We start from the raw sequence: 12,123 nt of genomic DNA, 5'->3' as shown, positions 1-12,123 counted from the left end.
TAGGGCTGAAGTGAGTAATGTATGTTTTGTAATAATAATTAAAATATACAAAGTAACTAGTAACTAAAGTTTTCAAATAATTGTAGTGGAGTAAAAAAAAAAAAAAGTACAATATTTGCCTCTGAGATGTAGTGGAGTAGAAGTAAAAGTACTGAAAATTGGAAATACTCCAGTAAAGTAAAAATAAATAGTAAAGTAAATGTACTGAGTTACTTTACGCCACTGGGTGTGTGTTTCTGAACATGGGACAATGAGTCAGAGAAGTTCATTTTGTGTCAGGAAGTTCACAGCTTGAACAGTACAACCACCTGTAATAATAGACTACTATTATTAACCCATTAAGAGTAAGACGCTATATCAGTGGTGCTCAAGCTTTTTCATGTCAAAGGACCCCCAAAATGTATTGTATCTGGCCGCGGACCCCCATCTCAAAATACTTTGTGTCTTTGTTCCAGGGACCCCCCAGTAGCAAAGTTTAGTGTTAAAAATGTTCGCTTTAAAAATATATATATTGAAAGATTTGCAAACATTTTCACGATTTAAAAAATAATAGCTGATCTACAAGCTAATAACACGGCACGAAGAGAGAATCAATGTGCTATATAGCTAAAATCTAAAATGACACAGATGCTTTCCAAGATTGAAAGGGTTAAGGACTAATAGCCACCACCGTTACAAGGGATGAGTCCAAAGGGGGAGAGTCTTAAATATGATCAGCATAAATAAAACACACACATAAACCAAGGAGACGTATCATATTTTTTGTCATATGAGCGTTCTAAGTATTCTTCCAATCACACCTTTATAAATATATTATGACAAATAGAGCTCCTCAATTAAATGACTAGGCTAATTATTTATGGATCTTGCAGTGCCATTTGAACAGCTGTGACACTATAGCATTTTCAATGACATGACCTTATTGGATTAAGCCTGGTACCTAAATGAATGTGATATAGCTGTATAAATGCCTGCCTGTCTCAACCAGAGAGAGAGAGAGAGAGAGAGAGAGAGAGCAAGTGACAGACAGACAGACAGACAGACAGACAGACAGACAGACAGACAGACACAATTCTTTGAAAACTAGTTACTTTGGAGATTTTGATTATTATTACAAAACATTCATTAACCACTTCAGCTCTGTATACATTTTGGCCATTTGAAAATAGCCGATCTACAAGCTCACAATGCATCGCATCACAAGGCATTGTGATCTTATAGATCTGCTAATTTCAAAAGCCTTTTATACATTTTGAAAACTTGTGAACTGGGACATTCTGCACAATGAGTACTATTCTTCTTTTGTTACTTTAAGTACATTTTGAAACCAATGCTTTGGTACTTTTAAGTGAATTTAGAATTCCGGACTTCTACTTAACAGACATTGCAGTATTGTGAGTAGGCCTACTTCTTCCACCACTGCAACTCTGTATGTCCTGATGCCATACACTTCTGGTTAGGTGGGTTATAGTATAACTTATAGGGCCGGTTAGCTCAGTTGGTTAGAACGTGGTGCTAATAACGCCAAGGTCGCGGGTTCGATCCCCGTACTGGCCACTGTCGTTTTAAACTGAGAGAGACAACATTGAGGGACCGCTGTGGCAGGAATGTCCCCCCCCCCCCACACACACACACACACACACACACACACACACACACACACACACAGAGGCTTTGCAACAACTCGCCAGCAGAGAGCACTAGTGAGTCACATTCATATATGAACACGAAAATATATGATTTTTCATCATAATTAGGGAAGAAATCTAAAAGGCACAAAACTTAGAGCTTCATTAAATCACAGGCTACTTTAAAATACATGTAGTATCTTTGAGGAATTAAATGGCAAAACACGTATTAATAATGGCAATATGTGGTCGCTATAAAGAATAATTTAAGAACTAAAAGAAAACACACAAAGCCAACTTTAACCGTTGTCAGTCAGTCAGTTAGTTAGTATTTTTTTTTAGCAAAACTAAACAATAAAAGTCTTGAGATCGAGGCTAGTTTAGTTCGTTGTGTGATCCTACAGATCTCATTGCTCCTCCTCTCTCAGTAGTTTCAGCTGAAACCGCAGTTCTGCAACCTGATCCTCCAGATTAGATCCATTCACTGGGTTTTAATGCTCCCACCATGTGTGTGTGAGTGAGTGAGTGAGTGAGTGTGTGTGTGTGAGTGTGAGTGTGTGAGTGTGAGTGTGTGTGTGAACCAGACTAGAGCACAGTGAAGAGAAGAGAGAGAGAGCAGCAGTGTGTGTGTATGGACTGGAGAGAGACAAGAGAAGAGAGAGAACTACTACAGACCCTATCTATCGGAACACTAACCAAGCTGCTGCTGTTGTAGAGAATGCGACAGAAAACAACCACAACAACGTGTAGTAAACGCGTTACAAATCAATAATAATCCCACAACAAGTTGCCGGGGTTGTGGGCATAATTCTCTTCTTGTCTGTGACTGTGTGTGATCGTTCAGCAACATGCAGGCTATGGATCCGATCACAAAGTGGACACCGAAGCAAGTTGTCGACTGGATGAGAGGTAAGTCCTTAGGACTTTTTAAACATGTTTATGTTGGTTATTGTTCAAACACACGGCTGCTGTTCTGTCCTGTTTGGTTGTCCTTTATCTCCCGGTTTCGTAGAAACTGTGCTGTCTGTCGTGCGTCGTGTGACAACTTGTCTGACATGTATTGGAAACAATGGGCACACACACACACACACACACACACACACACATACATAACATCTATCTAAACATCACGTTCTATCTACTACTCACACTCCTAGACAAGTGACACAACTGTTTACTTTCTCTGAACATTTGATACATTGTTGCTACTTTGTGTCTTTATGCTGCCTGGAGGGAGCAGCGCTGCATTTTGTGTGTTGTTGTGACAACAAGTGATGGATTTGATTCATTTCAGATTCAACTCCTGCTAATAACCTGCAGCAGGGCTCACATCACTGATCACTTTGAAAAGGTTTAGCCTAGTTATATAAATCCCACAGATATTACATTTGTGGGATTTTTGTGGTGGACAGTAACAAAGAAAATGTACTTGAGTACTGATACAGATTTTGAGTATCTGTACTTTACTTGAATACTGGTATTAGATTTTATATAATTCTTTCATGGTCCCATGCTCATAGCAAAAGTTGAAATAAAGTCTCTATGATTTTAAACTGATTTTATTTCAACTTTTGATTGTGTTGGACTTTATTTCAACTTTTGATTGTGTTGGACTTAATATGGACTTTATTTCAACTTTTGATTGTGTTGGACTTTATTTCAACTTCTGATTGTGTTGGACTTTATTTTCACTTTTGATGGTGAAGTGATGACTGCATTTTAAGCTTTTGATCGAAAGGTGTTGTTGTGTAAGGGAAAATACCTAAATTAAAGAAAGTCCCAAGTAGGAATTGTGGGTTATGGGGATGACAGCATCAAATAACTATTGTTCTTTGAACCTGGGTGCAGTCAGAGCTTTGGCATGTGCAGTGAGAGAGAGAGAGAGAGAGAGAGAGGGACACCTCAGTGGTATTGGTATGCAAGCTGTATGGACGGAAATGACGTCTCCAGACCACATTCAAACTGTATAGACAATGCCTGAATGACAATATCGTTCAAAACAAACACCTCAAAAGTAAAATGTTTATATTATGATACAGTAATAGCCTGTTTATATGGCCAGCGGTCAGAGTAAGCCGTTTCCCATGGGGCTTTAAAAGTCAGGGACACATTTCAAAACATCCCCAAAAGGAGTCATGCATGACTTGACATCTAAAGCTGTTATTATGTATCTTTGGGGGCTTTGATCGTTCAGGGGGAAAAAAGAAAACCCTCTTTGATCATTATTTGACACTATAATCGCTTCACAGTACAACAACTGCTGATTGAAGCGATGAGCCCACCTCAGAGGCAAATATTGTACTTTTACTCCACTACAATTATTTGAAAACTTTAGTTATAGTTACTTTGTAGATTTTGATTATTATTACAAAACATACATTAACCACTTCAGCATCTGTATACATTTCGACCATTTGAAAATAGCAGATCTACAAGCTCACAATGCGATGCCACGCATTGTGAGCTTGTAGATCTGCTATTTTCAAAAGATTTGTATACATTTGAAAACTTGTGAAATGGAACATTCTGCATAATGAGTACTATTCTACTTTTGGTACTTTAAGTACATATTCATACCAATACTTTTGTACTTTTACTCAAGTGAATTTTGAATTCCGGACTTTTACTTGTAACAGAGTGTTTTCTACATTGCCGTAATGATACTTTTACTTAAGTAAAAAAATGTGAATACTCTCTCGTTGCCATGTGTGTGTGTGTGTAGTAGTTGGTTTGTGGGGCTAAAAGGGGGATTGTGGAGGGGTGTGTGTGCAATGAAAAGCATCCAGCCAGGGGCATGTATAGGTGGGAGGATTAGCTGTGTGCACTGGCCCCTTCACCCAGCAGTCTTCTAAACATCCTGACTCAGCGTTTGTGCAGAGAGCTGGTCTTAACCAGTGGCTTTGTGTGTATGGAGGGCAGACAGCCGCCTGGTGCAACAAGTGGACCAGTCTGAAATGACAACAGACCATTCACGCCAAAACATATCAACTCCAAAAACAAGACATCTCTGTGTTTTTGCTCTAGTAGTCGCCCCAGGCTGTTTTTCCCTCTCTCTCAGTCTTTTGTGTATTGAGGCACTTTGCTAATCAGCTGCTTTGTTTAGGTGGGAAGTGCAAGCCGCGGCCGCATGGATGTTTATTACCAGTGAAAGGGGGTTTTGGGTTCCACCAATTCAAACGCTGTTGTTAATGTTTAGTGTGTGAGGCTTGGCGGTGGTGATGGTGATGATGATGCTGCCCTCAGGCACCTTCCTGCTACAGTAGTAGGTCCAGGTCTTCAAGCTCGACCTGAAAGGTCATGTGGTTAGAGTGCCATATGTCACACGTGGAACTGCTTAACCTCCAGGGAAATGATGCACTTTAAATAATTTCTAATGGCAGGGTATATAGCTGGCTTATTTTTCCAGAACGAATGTCCAGAGTTGCGCGTTTAAGCTGTTCGATCCCTTGAATCTTAAATGACTTGCGATTCATTTTTAATCACTTGAGCCCTATTGTCTCCTAATCTATTCTGGGAAATTCAGATGCTATTCTCTATAGGCGAACATTAGCTGAAAACAGCAGATCTACGAGACCACAACGTGGCGCGTCTTGACGATCGTTATTTTCTCTAAGGAGATTTGGGGGAGAGGGAAAAACGGAGAGGACCAAGTATAGACCCCTGGGTGTCACCGGTCAATGAAGTATATAGGGTTTAAATGGTTGATCAGAATCACAATGACTTTTATTGCCAGGTATGTTTTGCACATACAAGGAATCTGTCTCAGTGAGGTACAGTAGGTGCAATGCACCGATTAACAACAGTATAGAAACATCTCAGTTATTTATAACTATTATTGACTCAAAATATAAATATAAGTGACAAAATAAATGTATGAAGGTAAGCAGGGACAGATAGAAAAATCTTCAAATCTTAAGTTAACATGGAATGTAAACAAGTGACATAAATAGAGGCCCACATATACAGTATATGTGCCCAGACATTCACGTTTATGTTGTGCTCTATTAGTCATGTTCCAAACATAGTCCTAACCCCACAGCTCTGCAGGAGCATTCAGGGAATGTTTAACACAACACAACTTCTTCCAATCTGGGAATCTTTTTTCCCCCATTTGTTTTGCCTCTTGGGGGGCACCACCTCCTTTTTTTTGTGTAGAGACAGGGTTCTCGGTTTTGTCTCCTCCCCTTTCGTAGTCCACTTCCTCCAGGGTACTTGTGTGTTTATTCCAACTAACAACAACACTACATGTTTAGGGCAGTGGTGCTGAGAGATTAGCACATGAATACTAGGATGTACACTGACAGACCTTTCATTGATCCAGTTTGATCTTATCTTATCTCATCTTATCTTATTGTGAGGGAGTCTGTCAGGTTTTACAGAGGCATCCCAAACATGAAAACTTGCACAACCAACCTCTTTCATGCTTGGACTTTGGATGTCTTTGAGTGTCTTCCATGTTCCATCCTTCCATATACTCTTGTCATGTAGTCGAGTTACAAAGCCCTCCTTTTAGATGGTGGTGCATCATCAGGCATGTAAATGATGGTGTTATTTTAAACAACAGGTCACAATTAGACCTTGCTGGTCTAGTGGCCTACATGCATATCATTATCAACAAGGTCAAAGCAATGATACAGGGATCAGAAATAAAGTGGGTGGTTGTGTCGACGACTCTCACCTCTCAAGTAGCACAAAGGTGCCAAAGTGGTGATTAGTTTGTCAGAGGTGTGTGTGTGTGTGTGTGTGTGTGTGTGTGTGTGTGTGTGTGTGTGTGTGTGTGTGTGTGTGTGTGTGTGTGTGTGTGTGTGTGTGTGTGTGTGTGTGTGTGTGTGTGTGTGTGTGTGTGTGTGTGTGTGTGTGTGTGTGTGTGTGTGTGTGTGTGTGTGTGTGTGTGTGTAGTGGTGGGAAAGGTACTCAAATACAAAGTACACTAACAAAGTACACAAAGTAACTAGTAACTAAAGATTTTCAAATAAATGTAGTGGCGTAAAAGTACAATATTTGGATCCGAGATGTAGAGTAAAAGTATTGGAAATTGGAAATACTCAAGTGAAGTACAAATACCTCAAAATTGTACTTAAGTACAGTACTTGAGTAAATGTACTTAGTTACTTTACACCACTGGTGTGTGTGTTCACACATGTTGAGTGACATCAGCTGACGTGGACCCTCTGCAGTCTTATCAGTGGAGGTGATGTTGAGGTGTGAGTACAGTGACGGTCCCCCTGATTCTTATCCGGCTCCAGCGGAGGCTTTTCCTAAAGTGGAGTGTGAACAGAGGGAGCTCAGACAGCTCGCCCTTATTAAGGCAAACACCGCCTCTGTCTGCTGTGCTGGAGAATGCCTCTCTGGGCTGCTGGCTCCACCAGGCCAGCATAGTAGCTCTATGTTTGGACTTCATGAATCCCCCTGTAACACCCCTCATACTGTGTGTGTAGGCAGTGAGGTAGACCTGAGATTAGGTGTTGAATATATCTGAACTAATCTAATACAGTGCCCGTTTGGGGGGGGGGGGGGGTGTGGTCGGTATTTGGAACACAGGCTCATTTGATTGGCTTTACACTCGACTAACTTGAGTTCTCAGCAATCTACCTGCCGTGTGTGCTGTGGATGAAGTCGATTCATTGGATGAGAAGTTCTCGAGATACACGAAGGATGGTCAGACACAATACAGAAATTCCGCTCTGCAGAAGACGCATGATAATGTGAATTCACGCGACTGGGATTTTTTTACCAGGCTAAAGAGAATAGGTGTAGACGGAAAAAAAAGTACAGAGCCTCTGGTACAGTTGACAGGGGTCTTCAACAGGGGGTCCGGGACCCCTAGGGGGTCCTCAGAGTTACTACAGGGGGTCCACCAAATCTTTGTGTGATATGATTATTTTCTTTTACCTTAACCACTTGAACCCTAGCATCCCTTTTTCTGAGGAGAACTTTAGCCAAAAATAGCCGATCTACAAGCTCACAACGCCTCGCGCTGCGAGGCGTTGTGAGCTTGTAGATCGGCTATTTTTTGGCAAAGGAGGTACAGGTGTAGAGGGGAAAAAAGGGCAGACCAAGTAAACCAAAAAAGTTGAATCTAAAACCCAATGTTATTCAATATTGAGGGGGGTCCCTGCTTCATCTCTCTCTCAGCTAGGGGGTCCTTGGCCTGAAAACGTTGAAGACCCCTGGTCTGGAGGGTTTTAAGTGGTTAGGTATATAGATAGATAGATACAGGACATGGTGGCTGTGCTCCCACTGCAGCCCAAATACACTCATCAGTCGTGAACACTGACAGTTTTGAGCCTGTAGCCTGTGGTGAATTCTTCCCCCTTCCTGTGGCCTCAATCACACACAAGGAAGTAACGATGGGGCAGCGATTAGCATTCCATTGAACATCTATTTCCATTGACATCCATTTAAAGTTAAAACTCCTGTCTTTTGTTGCGTGTTAGTTCCCATTCATCCAGCTTATTCTGTCTTTAAAAGCTGATCTGTTGTGTTCCCATGCAGTGACAGGGGAGGCAGATACCCGCCTTACTTTGCCATAGAAATGGGACCTTTTTTAGAGTCGAGGAGAAGCACTGTAAGAGGATTCTCCCCTGGGGAGGGGAGGTTGAAAGGGATCGCTGCGGTTTTGGTCCCTGCTGACTGTGCCACGGCCTGTTTCTCACAGGGCCCGGTGTCGCGGGCCCGATACCCCACACTGCTCCACCATATGGATGTCTCATCAATCGTTAATGCTCAATGTCACTGTTCTCATCATGTAGTGAAGATGACAGTGACGTTCAAAAAGGGGGTTGTTGCGTCCAAGAGAGCAGTTGTTGTGATGATGACATGCGGTGCTTGAATGTTGTCAATTTCACCTGTGCCTTCACAGAATTACTTTTTGATTGATTGATTGATTGAATACTTTATTATTCAGAAATGTAAACAGCACGTGGTGCAGTAAGACATTAAGGCTAAAACTAAAGGATAACACAAAAAAAGTCCTGGGGACTTGTTTCCATTGTGGCCCTATGTATTCAATTCATCAACATTGCATTAAAAAAAACTTCAGTTACCACCTCATAATCAATACATATTAGTGGTTCTCAAAGTGGGACCCGGGGACCCCCAAGGCCCTTAAAGAGGTTCCAGGGGGTCCCCAGCAAAATGATTGATAGTTAGGAACCAAAATGGAAAAAACTCCAAGAGTGTACTAAATGGTTTCATTTGTACACTCTCAGAGTTATAGTTATGGGGGTCTCTGTGGTCTAATGCATACCAAAAAGGGGGGGTCCCTGAAATTAAACAATATTGACAACCACTGCATTACACAGTGATCAGATCTCACATTGGAACTTTGGGAAGCTTATTTTACGTTGCACGGCAGTAAACAAAAAAACGGTTGATATTTGCATACAGCCAACGCCTATTTTCAATCCAATGAGCGTCGACCGCAGCAGTGGGGGGGTGGGTGGTGATGGTGGGGTGACTGTGTAACCGTGCCAACCCGTGCCATGCAGACCAAGTTTGCTTACGCTCGCAAATCTCCCAGATGATCTGAGCTTAGTGGGGGCCTGCGAGCTATGCGGCCCCCCGTCTGCCCCCCCGAGAGAGAGAGCACTGGCCTGTGAAGGACCAGGCTTAACCCACGGCGGGAATGAAAAGCGCCGACTTGAGGTGGCACAGCGGGTGCTTATAGAGCAAACACGGGTCACATGCTGGCCGGCCGGCCCGCCTCCACAATGTGCCCGGCGCTGCCCTCTGCCCACACTCACACTTATGTTTGCAATGTCATGATTATTGGCTGGAGGCTCGTGCTTCGAGACGCGTGAACGGTCTTTTCATAAACACAAAAGCCTTGAGAGCAGAGCTATAAATATAACTTTTCCCCCCCCCACAGTCAATTGGACAGAAACCTTCTCTACCCTGCTGTCCGGGTGTGGAACAGCCTACCTGAGCATGTAGTTGACTTGACTCCATCACAGACAATGGTCTTCAAGCATTTAAATTCAGAGTTAATAGACATCTCCTGACCACCCCTCACATTGACTGTTGAGGCGCAGTCAACCGTATGATTGGCCAATGGATACATCATCTGACTTGGCTAATGTTCACAATTGCATCCAATTAAAACCCCCAAAAAATGTCCTTAGTGTTCATTTAACCTGGAGAATGTAATGGTAAATTTTTACACCATTGCAGGATTTTGCTGTGTATGAGTCACAGAGTAACTCTATGCCAACGTTCAAGGCACTGTGCTTGAATCTTTAACTCAAAATACCAAAACCTGTGGGGGGTGGGGGGTAGGATTTTGGGGGAGTTGGGTTAGCTAGTAGCTATGGTATTATCAAAGCACAGCTAACATGGCTGCGCTCCGATAACCGCGGAATATGATAGGAATGCAGTCAGCGGCTCTTCCTTCCTGCTACCGAACGAAACCAAACCAGACGCTGTGGGTGAATCAGCGTTCAAAACAAACAGGCCACACATGATCCTTTGATCACTACGGGACACCCAGTTGCTTTTAAAAGGATTTAAATGCTTGAACCTTCAACATGGTGACTGTCCCTGTCCCTCTCTTTACTAAATACACACCGATGTCATCCTGCCTACAGCGTGATGGACTATAATGTCATTATGATTATGAAGTATTTCACTGTTTAAGGCAGTGGACTGGTTCTCAAAGTGGGTCCTTGGGGGGGAGGGGCTGTTCCCGGGGGTCCCCAGCATAAGTAGTTAACATAGCATCACAATAATTGTAGCCACTCTCCATTTATATGTTGGCTATTCAAAAATAGCACAGCGAGTCACTTCGTGCCATGCTGTGAGCTTGTACATCTGCTATTTTTGAAATGTTTGGCACAAAAACAAAAGTTCAGATGGGGGTCCGGTCCGCGGCCAAAAACATAACACTTGGCATGAAAAAGTTTGAGAGCCACTGGTTTAAGGAACCCTTAACAACTCTGGGTTCAGATGGAGGGTGCAGGGGGGGTGAGAGAGTGTTTAGAACATGTCCAGACTAGTCCATATTTCACTGGGAGTCCCCACTAGAGACAGGGCTCCTTTGTGTGGCTAGTCTTCACTCATTGTGTGTACAATGGCTGCCCCAGTAAAGGGCATACAATATTATGGTTAACTATATGCTATCATGTCATCATTAGCTACTTGTATTCTTTATGTATCTCAATATAATGACATGGTGTTGCTGCTAAATGAGTGTTTGCTTGGTTGTTATCATTGTTTGTGGACTATAGTCTGTCTGGTGGAGTCTGTCTCTCCTCCCCTGTTGATCAGGTCCATTTCAGTGTGTTGTGTTGATAGATGGATGGAACAGCTGTAATGACCCAGGCTGTGTTTCCTTTCCATGTTGTGTCCCCTACCAGCATGACTCTTTGTACTGTCCCCCCCTGGGGACGCGATGGGATGGGGTGTGATGGGATGAATGGGGGGCATTATATTTACTTTGAACAGGGATACAGAAAACACCTGGAACTCCCACAGTCTGTGCGCACAGTGTGTGCGTTTGTGCGTGTGTTTGTGCGTGCATTCGTGCGTGCATGTGTGTATTTTTGTGAATGCCCCTGTTATTAGGGTGAGAAAAATGTCTGATATGGTGCTTGCAACTCCGTCGAGCTTCAGTTTTCACTTTTTGTTTGAAAGTATACACAAGCTGACGTCACAATTCAACGGGAGTCGCATGAGGACAGATGTGTAGACCTCTGTTTCTCTTGTCTCTCTTCCAACAATTTCTTCCACTATCTATAGCAAAACAACACTGTGTCCTGTCTGTCCAGGATGGTGTGTGTGTGAAACGCCCGCATAGGGCCTAACATACGGGTAACGTCTTATAGACTACTCCTCATCCGTGAATGAACCATAACAGTTGCCGTGTCAAAACTTGAGATCTGCTCCTCTTTAACCACTTAAACCTCATATGGTTAACCGGAGTCCCTCAGGGCTTAATACTAGTGTATTTTCAGTTTTCTTGTTATTGTGAAATTAGCCGATCGACAAGCTCACAACGCGACGCAACGCTTCGCGTTGTGAGCTTGTCGATCTGCTATTTTCAGCGTAAGCTTTCCCCATAATACGGATGCTGGGGTTTAAGTGGTTAAAGCTACAATCCAGGTCTTATTTTGATAAATAAATTGTTATTTTAATCAATATGTAGGGTAGAGTAGGCCTATGTCAATATAATACAAGTTTAGCACATCTGCAGTGGTTGGAGGGTGGTGGTCTCCCTATTCCGTTAAGAATTAAGAAATGTAGACCCTGGTGACGGGTGGCACGCCCTACTGACAGTGTCAATAAAGTTATTTGAAACAGATGCTGAAGGACAGTATAGATGTGCCACCATCTTTATTGTAGTTCTGACGTTGTTAACCTCTATATGTCGGGAAGAGAGAGAGAGACTTAACAAACACGATTTGACAAGTGCTCTTTCCAATTCTCACATCTTATTTGAGCTCAAACTTGGGCCCACTACGCTTATACAAAACATCAGTACACCTTTAACTCTGAACAA

The 12,123-nt window shown here is 42.6% G+C and overlaps 1 protein-coding gene across 1 annotated transcript in view; it reads left to right on the top strand.

Annotated features, from left to right (window-relative positions):
• Positions 1-2,167: 2,167 nt before the first annotated feature.
• LOC308074913 (connector enhancer of kinase suppressor of ras 3-like) overlaps positions 2,168-12,123 on the top strand; it is a 97,741-nt gene continuing 87,785 nt past the window's right edge. Inside the window, exon 1 of the mRNA XM_080414441.1 lies at positions 2,168-2,537. Within this exon, the coding sequence (XP_080270567.1) occupies positions 2,477-2,537 (61 nt within the window). The 5' untranslated portion in view covers positions 2,168-2,476. The remainder of the gene's footprint in view (positions 2,538-12,123) is intronic.

Source organism: Gymnoscopelus braueri (genome assembly GCF_963280865.1).
Source record: "Gymnoscopelus braueri genome assembly, chromosome: 19".
Lineage (NCBI taxonomy): Eukaryota > Metazoa > Chordata > Actinopteri > Myctophiformes > Myctophidae > Gymnoscopelus > Gymnoscopelus braueri.
The sequence above is the reverse complement of the archived record's forward strand: the minus strand, read 5'-3'. Positions and strand labels throughout refer to the sequence as shown.